Consider the following 20,802-nt stretch of genomic DNA (forward strand, 5'->3'; position numbering starts at 1 on the left):
ACATCTGTCCTCCCTTGGCTAAACATCTGTTGAACAGCACATTTAGGCTAAATGTCGGTCAAAGTGGTCAAGAGCGTCTGGTGTCTGCTTCATATCTTGTATGGATTTTGGAGTTTTAAAGTGTTGAAATACTGAGAATGAACACACAGAGACACACACATGTTTGCAGGAATGTAATCCTTGTTGTAAGACTGAGTGGCGCTGATGAGCCCAGCTTGGTTAGTCACACATGCATGCACTGAAATTAAAAAAACAAGTCATGATACGATCATTCAGGATTTATTCCAGGAGAAAAGACAAACAAAACACAATCAGTCGCTCCGGCCTGTGTCGTCATGGTAACTCTGATATGTGCACATGATTGTCGAAGGCATCTGATATACAAGCCCCATAACAGAAAGTCATCATCATCATCACACCACAATAAGTGCGGCAGGCAGTGCCCGCTCTGAGACATAGTGTCGCCAAGGTGACGACGGTGCACAGGATGGGAGTTCTGTGGTCACATGCAGAGAGTAAATACAGCCGGCTAACTCAGCAGGCTCTGGACGAGGACACCCACAGGGAGACACCCGGGCCCAACAAGCAGCACGGACAGAGTTTCAGTTCTTCAGAAGCAGTTGGCGACAATTCATGGAGAAACCCCTTGCAATGTAAGGAAAACTACGTCCTTGTCAAGATCACATGATGCCTTCAAATGGGAGTCGGGTTCACTGTGTTTGTGGGAAAAGTCCACATGACCGCCAGACTCAGAAGTGGAAATGTTCTTAAAAGTTCTGATTACACTGGTTTTGATGTTTGCTGATGTTTTCTAATTGATGGAGGCTATACAAGTTCAGTTTTTAATAGATGGTAAGTCATACATTATAGTTCCATCTATTGAGAGTATTTCTTTGTAACTTTTAGTAATCTTTTCATTCTATCCTTTCATTTCCTACATAACCCTATATGCTTGTTAGCTTAAAAAGTGGCCTTTTGGTTTCCATTGCGGTGTTGGCAACCACAAAGTTTACTGCGAGTGTTCAACAACGACGAACTGTAGCTTCTGGACACAACTCCAGTTCTATGAGCGCGTAAGAACTAGAACGACGGAGGGTTTGTTATGTGATGAATCGTACATTGTCAATCGCAACGTTAGAGAAGACTGCTAGTCAATGAAGACATCAAGACGGCAGAAAAATGGCGGATGTTGTCCTCTCAGAGATTAATCAATTGGCTTTGGTCTTCTCTGAATTTAACGAATCAGCATTGAGATTGGCACAGCAAGGCTGTTCAGAAGTAGCTAACCAAGAGTAGGTACTTTTTCTATCGTAAAAGAGGTTTTATAGTGGCAGTTCTTGCAGTTGGAACGCAACTATACACAACTTTCCACGTTGTAATGACAAGCTCAGGAGTTCCATTTGAAGGGAGCAATAGACCATGAGATGTAGCTTAGCCAGCGTAAGCAAAATTAGCCGTGGCTTATCCCACTAAACAACTAGTCCATTTAAAATACATAACCATTACCTACAGGTGCTTTGCTTCATAGTCTTTGCCTTTATGGGATAAGACGGGTCATGACCCTATAATTTAGCTGTACAATCTATGTTAGCTACTTAGCCAAGCACTAGCCATAAAAGGCTACAGCTAGCTTGGGGGGCTACCGCAATAGATTTTAGGTTTAAAAATAAATAAAAAAGTCCTTAATAGTTATAGTTCTGATTAGCTTTTTGCCACATTTGCCTCCAGGAATGGTACTAGCTATGAGGCCATGTTAGCATCTTAGCGGCCACAGCTAGGAATGCAGGAAATCAACTCATACACAGCAAAAATCTAATACAAAATGCACTTCTCGAAATGTCATAACTGACAATGAATTAGTTTTTGTATTAATAAAATTCAGTACAATAAAAGCCTTAAGCTGCAATATCAGTAAATCCTGTTTGTACCATTAATTTATACAGTGAATCAGCAGACGTTCAAAGGCCTACAAGGACTTGACTTATAAGTAGCTTTAGTGTTCATAGTAATAAATACAGTACCATCTTGGAACAGTTTCTTTTAACACATCCATGCCTGCTAGCTAGTAATGAAGATTCTGCCTCTTTGTAAAACTGAAACTCTGCCACGCAGCTGTTTGAGGATTGGGGCATCTCCACCTGTGTACGTCTTTACATAATACAGAGATACTAACATCATACAAGGGCATATAAGATTATGCAAACACTCATGGTGAAATTGAAATTCTTGAAGCACTTTTTTCAACATGCTTGTGTTTTTTTTTTTCGTGACAGAGCACTTCAGCGGCGTCTTCGTTAAAAAAAAGGTCCGAGGAGGGTGAGCTCAAAAGGGGAAGTAGCGGGCGAGAGCGGGCCGTCGCTTCCCCTTACGTCCATAACAGTGTGTTTCTGAGCCGGTCACAGCTTTGGATTTCTTCCTTTAGAATGGCAAAAAACGTAAGCCTGAGTTCAGTAAACGATGCTTTCACTTGTAGTCGGACTGACACTGAAGTGGAGGTGGAACACTGATGGCATTGAACTGCGCTGAGCAGCTCTGCACTGGACAGTCAAAACGCTGCCGGACAGTTTTCTGAAAGCAGTCGGGGAGTAAAGGGGACTTTAGCTTTTTTTCTTGTTTTTTTTTTCCTCTTTTTTAATACATTAAACATTCCATAGAGAATACAATCAACTTCCCTCGACACACACTCGCTCACTCGCTCACTCACACATGCCTGAACAGCAAAACATTCGCAAATATTATCTTGAAAATGATCATTCATATTCACAGTCTATTTACAGTAGCGACTTTAACGTGGAAAGATCCGTTCGGATAACATGTAAAATCCGTCTCTTCAGCAAACGAAAACAGCAGACGTAAAAACCACAGAGGAGCATGAACCTGAAACCCTCTGCCTGCCTCACAGCACATTCGTAAACCCAAACGTCCAGACCGAGGTGGACGACATCACATTTAATGATTCTGACAGTGTTGGCTTCGTTAACATCTCTACCACCTCTACAGTGTAGCTCAGTCAGTAATAGTAACGCTAATAGGTCAGTGATTGAACTAGTCTTAGATGAGACAGACTTTCAGAGTTTGCACTTGCTGCTGATGTTTCCTTGGTGTTTCCTGATCACAATTTCAAGAAAAGCATTGACAACGCACTTAAAAATGTTTTAAAAAATGCATAGCAATCAATGGGTTTCAGTGAATAATCAGATTAAGGTGATCACTGGAATAAAGCCCTTACATGATTGAGAGTTTCCTTCAGCAAGTCTACATGGACTGACTTCAGAGTTGGTTAGTTTCCTCTCAGACAAACGTAACACAAGAGCCCACTGTAAAAACGTCAGGATATATATATAAATTTTCTGAAAGCTTAACTATGCGGTCATGCAGAGACATGTAGGTGCTGCAGTTCAGTAAGAAACACGTTTTTTCTATGACTGCTTTGACGCGCACATTTAAAATGAAATAAATCAGGCTAACTTTTGTTTTTTTTTTTTTACACACTATGTTCTACCCTATTTACTTAACTTAAAGCCTATTAAGACTGGATTTGTTGCGAGGACAATAAGCATAAAGAGTTTTCAGCCAATGGATCTGAAATCTGGTCTCCAAAAGAACAAAAAGCTCAACGTCAGCGGTGCCACCATACTGTCTGCAAAATTCAGGATTTATTCGCAAATAACCAAACGACAGTGAAGTGCATCGTGTGTGTGGAGTTCATGAATATGAATGAGTTCACTGCATATGAATAAGGTGTTCTGTTAAAGGACAATTCCAGCGGTTTTTCCAAAGTTACCCTTCCCTAAAAAGTGTATTCCAGCACTTTAACATTGCCCTTCCATAAAGCTATGGTGTTCCCAAGAAAGTGAAAAATTAAAAAACAGCCAAAGTTAAAAGTAGACGAAAGCAAGACAGCCTTTAGTCTCTAGCTTGTGTAAAGCTCCTAAAATGTTGGATCCTGTTTATCCCACACTGCAGCAGCATCTTTCACAAAGACTGTACAGAAAAGATGGATGTCGTTTAGGTCTGAGAAGTGAAGCCAATGTGGAAGTGACTTAAACCTGCATTCTTTCTAACAGCCAGCAGGGGGCGACTCCTCGGGTTGCAATTGTAAAGAAGTTGATGAGAAAATGACCCGACTTCTCAACTGATTTGTTACCCCAGTAAACATTCTTCTAATGAGTTTATCGTCTTAATCACTAGTTTTGAGTCGCCTTCCCTACAGCATGATAATCATTTTGAATATTATGGTCCCATATAGACAGTAAAGCTGGGTATGTTCCAGGGCCATATGAGCATCTGTAGAGTCCTCCAGTTCTCAGTCAGATCAGCCACTTTATCATGATGTCTATTTACAAAGGACCAAGATGGCAACAGTCAAAATTATGAACTCGATGCTTGCAATCAGTACTCCACAAACCAAATGGTGGCTACGTCCATCTTTTATGTACAGTCTGTAGTCTTTTAAGCAACAATACATTTCCCTCTTTCAAAGCAAAACCTTAAGCCACCTGCGTAAATCTTTCAGTAAACTATGTCCTAAGTCATTGCTGGATATTTACTATATTATTTAATATATCTTGTGGAAAAACAACCAATAAAATGTCTTCAACAGACAGGTCTGTTGATATTCCATAGTTTTCTTTTTGAGAACAATCTCAAGCAATACCAATAACACCCGATGAGCAGGTGTTTTCTGTGTATCCAAAACCTGATAGATCTTATTCATCGAAGCCACGAAACTAATTTTTTTTTCATCCAAAAACTCACAAATGAGCCACATTATTGGACCGGGTGAAATGTTCCTCCATTACTTCATGCTGACACAGTCTTGCATACACCATCCTGCTGCCGTAAATACTCTATCGAGCACCTAATGTGTATTGATCCGCTGCTGAAAATAGTGCCAGACGAACGCACGATTTACTTCTACTTGAGTAATAAAAACTACAATGCCAAGCTGAAAAATATTTTTGCTTTAAGAAGGTTGAGAAACAGATGAACAGTTGCTGGTTTTGGCCTTTTCATGGGACTACCTGACATTAACAACCATGTAGAATATTTTGGATTATGAACCCGTGTCCACGCTGCAATTGTAACTAACCACTGCTGTTAAAATGCTGCTGTTAACGACCAGAGATGCAGACAAGAGAGAGGAAGGAAACGAGTTTGGTTCACAAATGTCTCGTCATGATTTGTTTTAGTCAACTTTAGTCAACGACGCAGTGAGCCAACAGTGAGGTCCAGAAAGCTTCGGTGATTTACTGTCATTTTTACCTTAATGCCACACAGATTAAAACAAGCACTATGAATAATACTTTTTTAGCAGCACACTGCGTACATAAAAAAGGTAAATGGCAACAGATCAAGAATGGATCAAAAGTCGACAACTTTCTCTCCAGGTTAGTTTGCAGCTGGAGTTCAGCCCTTAGTCTCAGCTTGTGTCTTAAACAGCTTCACATCTGACTAGTTTTGTTGGAACTAATTCACAGATTAATGCAGAATGAACCAAATTGTCTTCAGAAGTCTTTGGTTACAATTCATAATAAAGGGATTGATAGAATTGCATCTAATAAACGTGAGACAATCTGATATGTGTGAGCGAGCACCCTGACGCTGTACAGTTCTGCTTTCTGAGTGTAAAAGGCCATTAGCATCAGCGGCACAATGGTCACGTTGGAATAAAGTTTAAATAGAGTTCCGTTAAGAACACGAAAAACGAGACAATCAGTGGAATAGTTAAATTAAACCTAGCTGAGCGGTTGAGAATGGGACACCAAGCTGTAGAGTTAGAGTTCAAGTTGTCCAGAACTACTTAGCCATCGATGGTCTAGTCTGAGCTGAGGTCTGAGTCCTCACTGCTCAAGTCACCACAACACTGCGATAAAGACACGGCTAACGTCCGGAGCCCTGGATCATTAACTGTGATGCCGCCTGGAACGCCTGGACCGTGACAGAACCTAAATAAACAAACGAAAAGTGGTGTTTGCCAGCGCACCGTGCAGCTGCAGTTTTCCCTGAGCACTTCTGGACTGGGTGCAGCTTGACAAAACGAGAAGGTGAGATCATGGCTTCGTTAGAGGGGGGAAGGAACGGCGGCAGGCAACAGCTTCTCCAGCTTGGATTGTGACTCTAAAGACCCACTTGGCAGGCTGATAAATATCTCATGTCTCTTTTAGTCATCCTAAATCTACATTGCGCTGCTTGTAGCTCCTTAGTTCGGGAAGTCAGATGGCAATCTATGTTGAATCGCCAACATTCTCAACTGGAGGCAGCTTTCCAGTAAATACACATATCCGTCTTCTCTATCCTAAACTCGCTGCATGTTTCGTAGTAACCAGTATGTGTGTCCCTTAAAGGGCGATTGTTATAAAAGTCTTATAAGGTAAGAAAATAATCAAATCAAACAACTTTCAGACAATAAACAAGTTGCACAATGCTCTGACATCCGTATAAAGGTTTACAATCTCTACTCTCTGTCTGATAAACACATGTGGATGGCAGCTAATCTGTGTGTGACAACGTATCTGACCCTCTCTGTGCAAAATAGATAAAAGCGCTTCCTCAGGTTTCCACATCTCAACAGTCATATGGTACTTTTAAAGCACTTCTTAAAGCACAAACAAACAGACGAACAAGCCCATTAAGGGTAACAGAAGATCTTAAAGGTGCTGTGTGCTGCATTTTTACAGGGATAACTCATTGCAACAATAAGCCGTAACATTAGTAAATTTTGTGTAAACAGCTGAGGTCACTGCGCAGAAGACTGTCGGCCTCTGTTGGGAATTTTAAAGTGAAAAGGTCACATTTGGAAGGAAATCCTCTTAATTCTACTAGAAGTCGTAAAAGGATCAGGATTCTGTTTCCCCAGAACAAACAGAGAGGAAACAGAGAAACTAAAGGACTCATGGGGCATTGGGTCTTAATTTAGAGAAACACTTTTATCACGCTGGATATACACTGTAACTGAGGTGACCTGTCATCTTTCAGCAGCCCTATGTGTTTACACTACTTGTACTAAAGCAGCACTATTGATCTGACAATGTTAAAAGTCACACACAGCACCTTTAAAATTTTACAGTAATAATAAAAAATAAAACAATCCAGTTGCCAACAGTCAAACCTAAGTTGGAAAAAGCTAAATAAAGTGGTGCAGGAAAGACCAGATTCAAGAGGGAAGTTGATGTTGACTGACACTCAATAATATGATACCACCAGCTCCACCGTGAACCACCAGCTGCTGCTGCTCGAACTCGGATCCACCCACTGATCAATAAACAGCCGAAGGGACAAACATCCTCGGTGAGTCAGTGGAGGTGCTGCTGGGATCCTACACGTCGTCCTGGTGGGTGGTGGGCGTACAGGATGGCAATGGTGGCTTGAGTCGGTGGGGTGGAGGTAAAGTCCTCTGCTCTCCCGGGAGCAGGGCGGGGTACCGGCTGGGAGGGTTGGGGGGGGTGGAGGGCGCATCCAAGAGGGAGTGCAGTGAAAAGAGGGAGGGACGAAGAAGATCCTCTTCCTCTCTGGTCGTCCTCCGTCTCTTTCCGTCTCTCTGCCTCACAGCGCTGTGGCCTCCCAGCTGGTTCCCCGCGGGACCTGGCGTCACTTGGTTTCCGTGAGCACCGGGGCGGGGACCGCCGAGGGATGTGGCCGGTTCAGCTCCGTCCCCGCGGCGGGAGAAGAGGCTGCGGACGCTAGACTGCAGGGAGTGACCGGTGCAGTGACACCTGGAAGAGAGGAGTCAGGATGGGTGGATCCTACTGACAGTTCTGTACTTACTACTGACAGTTTGATAAATCATTGTCCCCAATCGTTTCTGTTCTTACACCTTCTGGTTTTGACTCAGTGCAGTCAATACTGATAGTGGTGGCACATCTACCACTCAAAATTCATTGTCATCTTTTAAAGAAAGACTGATAAAATGGATAAACCGTCTGTGACAATAGCCACAGGTTTCCTAAAGACTGGTTCTGAACCTCAGTGTGGTGGCTCCAACCGTCACCATCCTGGCAGCAACTGATTAAGAAATCTGCAACATGAACATGGCACCCACCTGTAACCTATTAATGCGGACCCCACGCTGCTGCACAGCCCCCTGCAGTTTTGCTTTACCATTCCCACTATAGTGCCGTACGCACCACTCACATATGTTCTTTAGCTTCCTGCTGCCACTGACGTTACTGACTCATACTCACATTCCTTACGGGGAGCTGCTATGTTGTTGTCTATGGAAGCGTTTTTGCTGGCGGCGGTGTTGGTGCTCTGGCTCTGTGCTGCCTGGCCCGTGTTTTGGCTCTGAGCTGGCTGGTTCTGGCCCGCCGGGTTCTGGCTTTGGCCCGGCTTCTGTGTTTGACTCGGCCTAGTCAGTGGGTTGGAGGCGTCCATGCTGCTCCCCATGCTGCTGCCAAGCTGCAGCCGTCTCATGTGCCGAACCACGGCGGTGGCATTGAACGCTTGCTGAGGAGAGGAAGGAAACAGGAAGATGTGAAAAACTAAAATCATATTATTTGTATCTTTTGTTAAACAGGGATGTTTTTTGTGATGTAACAGTGAGAGATCATTGAAAAATCTAAGTTAACTGGATATCAGTTAGAGGGAGAGGCAGCAAAAATAGAAGTGTTTAACGTTTTCTGATGGTTTTGTTATTGAACACAATGTGTCACAGGCAGATTTAATATATATTATGCAACTAAATAGATCCATAATATTTCATAGGGAATTTGAAGTTGTGGAAAGTAGAAACTTTTTCATGTTGGCTGATTATTCCCCCTTCTTTTAAAGGCTTTAAGGGGAGCGTGCATGGTGAGGGGTAGCTCCTGACCACATGGTGGGCCAGGTTTTACTGCCCAGTGATTCACCTTCTAAAAACACAGACATCATTTAAGGAGCTGTAATAGAGCAATACAGTCTGCTGCAGTCGAGCCAAAACCACAGAGAATGAAATGCAGTAAACAAAATTTACCCTCCATTTGCTCTTGGCGAAGTTCTTTCTGATCTGCCGGCTGACTGACTCATGAATGTTCTTGCAGAGAGCCGTATCCCCAGCGATCCTAATATAAATATACATGCACGCACACACACACACACACACACACACACACACACACACACACACACACACACACACACACACAGACATGCACAAACTCTCTGTCAACACTTGTGACTGTAAATCAATATCTATATTGATTTGATTCCTATTTGCGATGCCTTCTTTAGACATTGTGCGGACGTGTGTGCTTCTCACCAGGGATGTCTGAGTGCCTGTTCGCAGGTGAAACGCTTGGCTGGATCTTTTTCCATCAGACTGCTGATGAAATCCTTGGCTGGGAGAAAAAAAAAAAAAACACAAACGTCAGAAAGGCTAAAAATTGTCAATAACAGTGGACACACAAGCACCGTTTTGTACTGACTTTAAACAACAGTTTGGAAACAATTCTTGGTCACTCAGAAAAGCATCTTGTGACACAAATAACGCCGACAATCTGTGACGTTAGAGTTTCACCATTTGTCACATGCCATTCCCAGTTTCACTCCTGCGTTTCATGTCCTTCTGTCTCTTTGTAAATGCAAAGACAATATGTGTGCTAATCTGTGCTCATGCCTACCTGCATGAAGTACCAGAATATGCTGCTGAAACCTGGTATCTGAGACATAATCGCTCCAAAGTCTGCAGCCAGGCGAGCAGCTCTATCCGGTGAAGGTGCAAGGCAGTGCTTTGTGCTAAATGCTAATGTCAGCGTAATGTTTGCCATCTCAGTTCAGATTGTAAACACTTGCTAGTACACAACGTACAGCTGAGTATGATGGAGATATCGTTCGGTTTTGCAGGAATTTGGTCTTAAAAGAATTGGACAAATTGAAATGCTGACTGTCAATAATAATGACTGTGTTATTGTTATTATTATTATATGAATTTAAATACAGTGGATGATGAATGGATGTCTATATTTTACTGAGAACCACACATGTCAACCTCCTGGGGATGCCAGATGATCTCTAAGTCAGCAAAATATACTGTCTGGGAACCATGAACATCTGCACCAAATGTCTCGTTAATCCATCCTCAAAATTCTGAGATATTTCAGGTCTCCAGACATCCGAGCCACAATGCTAGCGAAGCTCTGAGTTTGGGTTTTGAAGGGTTACAGCAATTGAAAGTGTCATAACAGAACTACAAGCTCAGTCAAGGTGAAACATGACCCCAAACTGGCCCCCAAATCACTCCAAATTGGATTTATGAGGCTCTTACAAAAGAGCAAAAAGCTGCAAAAATGTAAGTACAAGCTGCCTGGTGCTGATTTAGGTGATTTCTGTTTGTTCTGAGGAAACCTGACAGTTCTGAAAAAAATAAGTCTGTATCTGACAGCAATGTTATTTTATCCCTTTCTACTTACACACTAAACTGGGATCGCAGACGGGTCTCCAGCCAACCCAAAGCTGGTTTCACTGCCAGGTTTGTGTTGGTGACGAACACACAGACACACATATTTATTCATTCCAGGCAGATGAGGTCAGAGGCTGTGATGGAGAGGTGGTGTGTGGCCCATATGTGGCACATGGTGGACAGAGGAGGAGGAGGACGGCTCACCTGAGTCCGATATGTCGTCCCAGTACGGTGCATCAAACTCGTAGTCGGCTTTCAGGATCTGCTCGAACAGCTTGGAGTCGTTTTCATCGTAGAACGGAGGATAACCACAGAGCCTGCAGACAAGAAGGTCACTCTGTCATTCATAGGTTCAATCAGTCATTTAATCATTCATTCAGGGTTGAAATGATCAGTTGGGTAATTTCTGAGGGAAACTGACAGTTGCAGTCCTGCATTCATTTTCCCCACTGTGATGAATCCACTGACTTCTTGTAGAAACACACTGTGACCATAACTGATGATAAAAGTTTGGGTTGGACCCGACAGATGCCAGTTGCACAAGACATCAGTTTGATCATTACACACATCAGTCGGAAAGTGGTTTATTTACAAATCTGACAAATATTCTGATATTATTTTCATCCAGGGTTAGCAGTAACAACTTATAATCACTCTTGTTACTGTAATTATTTTCTATCTTTTCAATTCTGTAACTCCACTCTCACACAAGCATGGATTACACAAAAATTTAAAAGCTGAGAACCTTTCAGCAAAATCAAAATGGTTCACCTATGAGATGTGTGCAGGTCCAAAGAGACATCTTTAGCCTAGGGTATGTTTATCTGACAATGGACTAGAACCAAGTATGACTGTCCTGCACAATGCCATCTAAAGGACTCTGAGACACAAGGAAAAGGATTCTCTTGCCTGATATGGCTGACTTTATTTCCAACATATTTTTTTTCATTGCTGTCTTCTTGTTTTTGTCTTTTCGATATATTCAGCTCCCACATGCTCCTTTTGTATTTTTTATGTCTTATCTGGTTGTTTCACCTCATTATGGCTGTTGTACTATACTGAAAATACAACCATAGTAACTAGAACTGAGCATGTAAAGCAAGCATCTTTCAACATGTTCTACCAGGGGAACATGCCCCTGAACCTCCCCTAACTGTGAAAGGATTTCTCCCTCCACACCATGTTCACATCTTGTTCACACTTTACCTGTTTGCATTTCTGAAAATTATAATGTACCACTCAGTCTGTCTACAATTTGAAGTCTGAATTAAAATCTAAACCTTTTTATCACATACAGGCTAAAACAAACCACATGCATGTTTGTTTGTAACACCAGTAGCTTCACATGTAGCTGAGCAACATTTCGGTGCTCTTCAGACCACTGACTTCAACACAACCTCTGTGGACATTTTCTACTCTAGTCTGTCCTTCAGTGCTTCGGTGACTGACGTAGTCCTGCTTTGCACACATGACAGAGCTCCTGTTAACATGTGAGATCTCTTAAACCACATCAGCCCCATGATGAACACAGAATATCATTATTCCTACAATGCCCAGGACATCTCTGGATGTAAGGGCTTTAAGTGTAAGTTTGCTAACAGTGTCACATCCTGTGGCTACAGCCCTGGACCATCTCATTCTGGTCACAGCAGTGTTTAATGTCCCTTTACTCTGTGAGCAGTAGTTGGCTGTATCACCTTAATCACGTTAACACGAGATTACTGGTACCCAGCGCTGGTGAGCACAAATTAACTCAAGTCCCAGTCTGACTCTCTGTAATGAGCCGACTAAACCAACAGCAGAGCTGCTGCTCCTCAACCAAAAACATCATCTGCACCTCATTACCGCCAAGTTCTGGATGCACCCAGAGATTTTCATAAAAACTCATTAAAATGCCGTTCTCCATCGATACACACCGAAAAAAAGGAGCAAAAGCAGAACACACCGGGAGCAAAGGAAGGAGGACTGTGCCTGCCGTGAGGAAACAAAGGCTTTCTGATTGTTTTGCTGCTTTCTCATTTGCTTAAAGAGTCACCTGCCACACAGTTAACCCTCACTCCATCGAACACACACACACACACACACACACCGGGACAGAGTGAAAGAGTGATAAAGGAAAAGACAGTCACCCGCCTTCTGTCTACTGAACACACACATACACACACACACACACACTCAGGTTTCTGGGTGATTATCATGGTTGATTACCTGATGTGATCTTTCCACCTGAGCGGCGGCTAAAAGCTAACAAGGTCTGAATCCCAACGCTAATTGTGCTAATTGTCAGTGGGGAGTCGCCCGTTGTCTCTCTCTGCAAGCACGCATGCAGTGACACACACACACACAGATTCACTTTCTCCACTGCGCTGCTGCCAGCTGCACCAAAACCTCATTTTACTCACTTGTATAGAAAAAAGCTTAACTTTAAACGACACACCAACACTTTGCACACTTCTGACACACAAACACACCAGTCTACACACAGAGGGGAGGGAGAGGGAGAGACAGAGGGTCATATACATTCACTCAGGTCACTTCAAACATGTTGGATACACAAAACTTTGTGAAATGTGTGTGTGCCCTCGTCTCTGCTAACCCCAACGCTCTGCAGCCCATTAACCTGCTGCTGACCTCTGATCCCTCATCTGATCCCCAGTGAGGAAAATAATGTCTGTCAGGTGGCGCACACACACATAAACCCAGACCCAGATACAGAAAACACCTCCAAACAACTAAAGTGGGAGCACTGACAGCACTGTACACACACTTGGGCCCCTTATAAACCAAAAGAGGTCAGACATTGTTGGCATTGTTCACACACTCTTAAGCACGTGCACTTATGCATACACAGTGGAGAGAGTCGAGGGTGACGCAGCAGAAGAAAAACAAAAAGCAGAGAAAATGAAATCGAGCCTCCAGCTCCATGTCCATACAAGGCCACTCAGCAGAGCTCCATCTGGCTCCGATGACGGCACACGAGCAGCAGCATCATCCTCATCATCTCATACAACACACACACACACACGGGGGTAAAATTAACAAACACACACACACACACACACACACGCACCCAAAACAACGACCGCTGCAGTGCTCCATGAGCTGTTACAGCAGACGATAGTGAACAACAAATCACGGCTAACTGGTTTAGGGGAAATGTGACGGTGCTTTGACATGATGTAGTGTGTTCTGAGTTTGTAATACATCACAGCTCCAACAGCGGTTTTGTGTGTGTGTGTGTGTGTGTACAAGCTAAGATGGATGTGAGTCATTTTGTGTGATGTGTGTGTCTGGCTTTTATATTCACTGGCGTTGTAGCGGTGTTACCAGAAATTATATGATGCCGATGTGAATCATATACTGGCTTAAAAATACATTATCCAGTTGAAGCTGTGTTGATTTTGTGGTTCACACAAAGCTGAGCCAGATGTCTGACACAGTCAATTAATAGAAAGCCAGTGATAAGATCTGAGATGGTGTCCTCCTACTGAAAGTAGACAGTTGTTGGGCTGAACAATAACTGACTTCTAATGATTTGAAACAGTTCAATGAACAAATGATAAAGGCTGTAGCTTAGACTATACATTATGTGGTGGATCTCACCTGAGCTTTACTTGTCATGTGTGACACTTGATGTTATCTCATGTTCTAAAGCTCAATCACATGTTTGAAATTGATCACACATGGAATTCAAATGAAGCAGGACTTTAAAAAGATATCACAAATTAAAATGCAGTATCTGTCTGAAAAATTGGCATCAGACACTTTCCCCGACTTGTTCAGCCCTCGTCAGTAGTGCAATTAAAGATGAGACAGGCACATCTACAGAACAATCCAACTGAATTAAATCACAAAGGCAACATGTAAGGAAACAGAAAAACTGAGTTTTGATGTGAAAACACGAGTCAGATTCACTAGAAATGTGTCGCTGTAGGAAAGGCACAAGTCATACACAACTCAGAAAACATCACTGAAGCAGTCACATATCCAGATATATTGATGTCTTTAAAGTCCCTGCAGAACCAGGCAAGTGTTTCCACTTGTTCTGGCAGTTCAGACTTCTGCTCAGGTTACACAAAGGGAAGAACAAACCTTTTCACAGCAGATATTTTGCCTTTGAAAACCAAAGATATTACTAATAGCATTAATGACAGTCCTGTTCTATTTAGAGTGACACAGCCACAGCAGCAAAACCACTGACAGGTGAGCTGAACAACACTCATCATCTTGTTCCAGTCCAGTGTTCTGCTGGGAAATCTTTGGTCCTGGCATTCACGTGGATGTTACTGTGACGTGTAGCACCAACCTAAACGCTGTTGCAGACCTAGCACACCTTTCAATGGCAAAGGCTCTCCCATCCCACAACCCAAAAGATCCAAAGGCTCAGTTGCCAACATCCCCATACCAGACACCACAGGAGACCCTCAGAGGGCTCACGTTCCTGCCCTAAAGGGACAGAGCTGATATAGCTACATAAAGGACCTACACAATGTTAGGATGGTGGTTTTATTGTTGTTGCTAAATCGGCCTAAAGCTGACTGTGAGCCAACATCCACAACACCAGGGAGAAGCATCTAATGTAGCTACACTGGATTCAGCCATCATTCATTTAATACTGACACCCATGCTTTTCTTATGGTGACACATCCCAATGTTGTTTGTTTGAAAGGTTGACTTTCTTCAAGTCCCTAAACTTCCAGAACCAATAAGAATGGTAGCTGTCACACTGACAAGTAGCACGAGGAGGATGTCAGGTAACCCTCTGAAACCTAAACAAACTGTTTTTTACTCCTGTCTCATTCTTAGTTAGTACTTTCACATGCATTGTTCAGCAGTTTCCCTGAGGTTTCCACCAAAGGGATCAATAAGTTCTATTCTATTCTATTCTATTCTATTTTTACTCACTATGGGTTCATTTTCCTGCACCTGTATGGAAACAGCACAACCAGGGCTAGAGGTAGAGAGAACTCAGAATGTATTTTGTGCAGTATGTCACAGTTAGAATTCCATACATCACAGAAAAAAAGAAAAAACAAAAGTTGAATTTGTTCTTTCCTCACATCAACAACCTGGAATCAACACGTACAACATGTTACCCATGGATGTTACCAAGACAAGAAGAAGTGGTGGTTTCTATATACTGCAGAGCTTGAACTACTTATATTTGTGATGTGTTTCTATACTTGTGTCCTATCTGCTCCGTATAAACACAGCTTGCAACTCATCCAGAAAGTCCCTGATTTTTTGCCACCTACCAGCTGACTCACTCAGCAGATCATTTTTTGTGTATTTACAGAATCCCGTTAAGGCAAATGGTATATTTATGGCAGAAGTCCAAACTGAGCCAGTAAACATTTTTTGTGACATATTTCCCACAGTGATGATGCTTTCACACCTCATGTGGTATAAATGGCATCAAGAATGCAGATTCCCCAACTTGATGATGTGACATAAGGTGCTATCGCTGTGGTTCATGGTGAGAAACTCTTGTAAACTGTGAAACCAACTGCAACTGTGGTGATGTCAGTCAGACTGCTTGAATAACACCACTTGGTGCACAGTGTGATGTAATGCGAAAGAGACGAGCTGGTACTCACAGGATGTAGGCGATCACCCCGATGGACCAGCAGTCCACGGCTTTGCTGTAGGGCTTCTGGGCGAGAACCTCTGGAGCTGAGAGACACAGAGACAGTTGGTTAAAGAGAGAGTTGGCTATTAATGTACCTCAGTTTTTGCAGTAGCCTGCTAGTAAACCTAACTACACTGAAACCTGGCCTGTGTTTTTGCTTTCTTTTCAGCTTGAGGCCCAGTAAAAAGTGTTTTATGTGAGCATGTAGCTGTTTAATGAGGCTGAATACAGAGAAAATGTGCAGACTCTCCATCGCTATCAAAATTAAAATCACATGGCACGTTGGTTAGTGGTGGGAAATCTTGTGCACCAGGTACAGATTCTCACATCTCCAGAGAGTTATAACCTGACACGAAAAGGACCCGAAACCATTTAACCCAAGTTATTTTTCCTGTACTTCCAAAATGAAGCTAACTGCTAGTTAGCCTCAGACCCATTTCCTGTGTTGTGGCTGATTGTAAGGGAGACTGGCCCGGCCTGACCTTCCTCTGCAGCTCATTACCGAAGGCCCCGGACAGAGCAAATTACTGATGACAGTGAGCTCACCATAACATCACCTCACACAAAACCGCCTCAAAATAGATTTGGCACGCTTACACACACACACACACACACAGAGCCAGGGATGAAGAAATACTTGACATTTCTGGGGTAAAATGTAAACTTTGCACACTTGCGCTGAACCAGAGTGCTTAAGTCTGTTTATTGGTCTGCTGTGACTCAGGGTGAAGGTGTGTGTGTGTTCTTGTTTTGCTGGATTTAGAATTAGGACATTTTTAAACACTGAAGTCATTGTGTCTGCTGCTACTTCCAAAACTGAATTCAGAGTCAAATATGTTGCATAGGTCCCACAGTGTACAGTCATTTTTAATCATTTAACTACATTTTTACTGGTAAAATCTTGGCCTTTCTATTCTGTATGTCTTTTGATTTAGCTTGGTGGGATTTCACCAAGGGCTGCAAGGTCGCTTGGTGGTTGCCTCGCAGTTTGAAGGTCGCCGGTTCGCGTCCCGTGAGGACACCCGGGATCTTTGCATGTTCTCCCCGTGCAGCGTGGATTCTCTCCGGGTTCTCTGGCTTCCTCCCACACAGTCCAAAAACATGTTGAGGTTAATTGGTGATTCTAAATTGTCCGTAGGTGTGAATGTGAGTGTGCTTGGTTGTCTGTCTCTAAGTGTAGCCCTGTGATAGACTGGTGACCTGTCCAGGTGAACCTGCCTTCACCCTGAGTCAGCTGGGATAGACTCCAGCCCCCCATGACCCTAGTGAGGATTAAGCGGTGTATAGATGATGGATGGATCTCACCAAGTTTGGATGCATGTTGGGGAAGTATTAGACTCTCAGCTCATGATACCTACTCAGTCCCAGACACATTTAACAGTCGATCTGCAGCCTCTGACTACACGTCGCATTTAATTTCTGCCGGAGGATTATAGGAAAGTAACTTTTAACATTTTATTTGTGTAATAAAAGTAAGGAAAAAAGTCAATGTGCTGTTCTCATGCTTATCTGGTTTTCATTCTTCAGTTATTTATACTTTGGTTATATTTAGGTACAAATAGTCTGGAGTGGAAATGCCCCACAGCCCAGTAAAGCTCTGCAGGAGAGCAAAGAGGAGGGAGTCAGGGGTGAAGGAGTAGATGGATGAGAGCAGTAAAGAGAGAGGAGAGGGGAATACAAGCACTGTTTGTATTAGGTACTGACTAATACAAGTAAAATCCTGACTGATGAAGTTCTTCCTCGTCTTTTGATTGCTCCTCTGTATGTTTTTGGATCGTTGGTATTTGAAGTTTCATAAAAGCCTAATTTCAGAGGTATTACATCAAAATCAGTGGGTTTGTGAGGGGCTGGTAAAAAAATGTAAAACCTTTAAGAATTCAGAACTGTTACACAACATGAGGGCCAGCTGGGTTGGCTAAAGCTGGCCCGACGGGTTGAAATCAGAATTATAAGCACTGCTGTGTTCCTGTCTGTCTGCATTTCTTTGACAGACGTGTTTATGTGAGAGTTTGAATGATGTTTGTCAGAAGCACAGGCAGAGCCACCGTTCTGGTGCTCAAACACAGAAGTGTGTGTTCTGTTACTGAACATCTGTCTCCCATAACAACACACACACACACCGAAATGCTCACACACAAGCAGATGAACTCAAATGCACACGGAAATTCACGCAAAACCTCAAATACAGTATGTACGTATACATGCACGCAGGACCGCACACACCCCCACACAGCAGCACTCTGCAGAAGGGACTTGTCTGTCAGGGAGTGATAAGAGCGACTGGTGTGTGTGTGAATGTAAGGTGCGCACACACACACACACACACACACACACACACACACACACACACACACACACACACACACACACACACACACGGTGCTCCAGATGACATGAAATGAACAAAGATGAAACATAAATGGTGTCAGATGGGAACAACATGAGCTCATTGAAGTTTTCGGCTCGGCTCGTATTTACTCCACCACGGAAGGACAGAATGAAATAAAGATAAGAGATTGTGAGCGTTGATGGAGAACGAAATCAGTTGAGCTTAGTTTTAAAGCCTTTTCAAAAACAAAAACAGACTAAAAGTAAGGAATGGTCTGTTTTCTACAGTAGCACCCTGGAGGTATTTAAACCTGCAGGGCGAACTTCTGTCTCCCCCTTCTGGCAGTGACAGTAATTACTCAAACACCGCTTATGTCTTGATGTTGATTGTTTTCTTTTTTTTTAATTACAATGCTTTCTCATGAGGAGCTTTTCTTGGATGCCTCCTATGTTGATCTCCAGAGGAAGCTTCATAGCCTCCTCCATACTCCTAGCTGCTCTAATCTACTCTGTCGCTACGACGCTCTCCTCTTCAGCACTGGCATTAAGTTATAATGCACCATCCCAGGAATGCCACCTCAGAAATCAGCTTTAAAAGCCCAGTACAGCGCGACATACAGAGATATTTACCTGGCTCTGATAGGCTTCATCAGCATTGTGGTAACTTGCATGGCAAAGTTATTTGTATGTGAAAGTCCCACACTCCTGGTTTAAAGGGATGAGGAGCATTTTACACTTCAGTATTTTGTCAGATTACAGGTGCTGTTAAGCGAAGCCTTGTTCACAGTAACTCATCTACTGTGTTGTAGGAGCCAGTCCTGGATGCTGTCAGAGTTTCTTCAGTGCTTTATGGAATACGGAGACGTTCAAACTCAATCGATCCCAGATAGCACTATGGTCGGAAACGTGGGCTTTCCTCTTGTTAAGTTAAAGATGAAAACACATTGTTTGAAAACAGAAACATGTCTAACTCTAAAGTTCTTGTCCTCCCTGTTCACATATTGAAGCTAATCAGAAAAACAAGGCTGCGTTAGAGTGAAATGCACGGATCAGCCACAACATTAAAAACAGGTCAAGTTTGCACTGCAGCTTTAGTGTCAGTGATTTAGCACAATATCATGCAGGTGGCCATTGTGTGCCTATGTAAAATGTTTTTGCAAAGTTTAAAAATGAGTTAGATCTAAACACAAAAACGACAGCTGGAGACAGTATTTTCAACCAACGTCTCGAGCTCATGTTCCTTTGATTAGCCAAGTAGCTAAAGCAGATAAAATCTTCCATCAGTGTTTGTGAGTGAGGTTCATGTTAGAGTCTCTCTACCCTTTTCCCCCCCTCTACTTTTTCTACAGTGATTTGAACCAAAGACCCACTGACTCAAAAATGACTTTTCAGTGGCAAATCTGCAACCATTGTCATCAAATACTGCTTGTGGTTTGCGGGCTGGAAAGTCTGGTCGGAGTTAGAACTAAGATGGTAAATGGTGACATATTTAGGGGAAAAGATAAATAAGTGGAGGAAAGATTAGACTGTTGGAGGTAGGAAAGTCTGACTTTCTTACCCACGTATCCCGGTGTGCCGCAGGCGGTGGACATAACGTCACCGCTGCCCTCCATCTTGGAAAGACCGAAGTCACTGATCATGATTTTGGACTCGTCTTGAGGATTGAAATACAACAAGTTCTCTGGCTGCGGAAAGAAAGACACAGAGAATGAAGCGCTTCCATCACATTTCTGACTTTCTTATGGGTTATGATTTATTATTCTGGTCAAGGTCAGAGTTTCAAGACAGAAGAAAATGCACCTTTAAAAACAGTAAAACCTTCCTTTCATCCTCATTTTACACAGCACTGGTTTATGGAGATCACTCTGACCAATCGCGTTTCTTCCAACAGCCGGCACACGCCACCATGACCCACAATGCAACGTGTCAGGCCACTGCCCTTATTGCAGCAGTAAATCATTGGCTGTCAGGTGGGAACTCGTGTGGATTTAAAATGTGGGAGAAGAGTGTGTGTGTGTGTAGTAAGGCCTCGGTGAAGAAGCAGGGAAGAGGTGTGTGTGTGTGTGTGTTACCTTCAGGTCTCGGTGTACGATCCCCATCTTGTGCAGGTAGTTAACGGCATCCAGGACTTGCCGGATCAGCGTGCTCGCATCCTTCTCCGTGTAGAAACCTTTTTCCACAATTCGGTCGAACAGCTCGCCGCCAGACACCCTGCGGGGTTGAACGAAAAGAGTGTGTCAAAAACATTAAAATGCACATGTGTCCATTCACACACACACACACACACACGGCAGTAACTGGTAACAGGCTGAGGAGGGAGGGAGGGGAGGGTTGCTGGGTCGAGATTTCTGGTAATTTATGAGCTGCAGATGTTTCCAGCCAAGTGTGTGGAAGCTGTGAGCCATGTGCTACCTCACATACAAACACACACACACACACACACCTATACCCGGCAGCACTGACTGTGTCT

The 20,802-nt window shown here is 43.1% G+C and overlaps 1 protein-coding gene across 1 annotated transcript in view; it reads right to left on the minus strand.

Annotated features, from left to right (window-relative positions):
- Nucleotides 1-263: 263 nt before the first annotated feature.
- camk1da (calcium/calmodulin-dependent protein kinase 1Da) overlaps nucleotides 264-20,802 on the minus strand; it is an 81,477-nt gene continuing 60,938 nt past the window's right edge. The window contains exons 4-11 of the mRNA XM_008286982.1: nucleotides 20,405-20,543; nucleotides 19,891-20,017; nucleotides 15,973-16,048; nucleotides 10,580-10,692; nucleotides 9,236-9,314; nucleotides 8,951-9,038; nucleotides 8,184-8,445; nucleotides 264-7,715 (exon numbers count right to left, since the gene is read on the minus strand). Coding sequence (XP_008285204.1) covers nucleotides 7,591-7,715; nucleotides 8,184-8,445; nucleotides 8,951-9,038; nucleotides 9,236-9,314; nucleotides 10,580-10,692; nucleotides 15,973-16,048; nucleotides 19,891-20,017; nucleotides 20,405-20,543 — 1,009 coding nt within the window. The 3' untranslated portion in view covers nucleotides 264-7,590. The remainder of the gene's footprint in view (nucleotides 7,716-8,183; nucleotides 8,446-8,950; nucleotides 9,039-9,235; nucleotides 9,315-10,579; nucleotides 10,693-15,972; nucleotides 16,049-19,890; nucleotides 20,018-20,404; nucleotides 20,544-20,802) is intronic.

This window comes from Stegastes partitus, unplaced genomic scaffold (genome assembly GCF_000690725.1).
Source record: "Stegastes partitus isolate 25-593 unplaced genomic scaffold, Stegastes_partitus-1.0.2 Scaffold481, whole genome shotgun sequence".
NCBI classification, from domain to species: Eukaryota; Metazoa; Chordata; class Actinopteri; family Pomacentridae; genus Stegastes; species Stegastes partitus.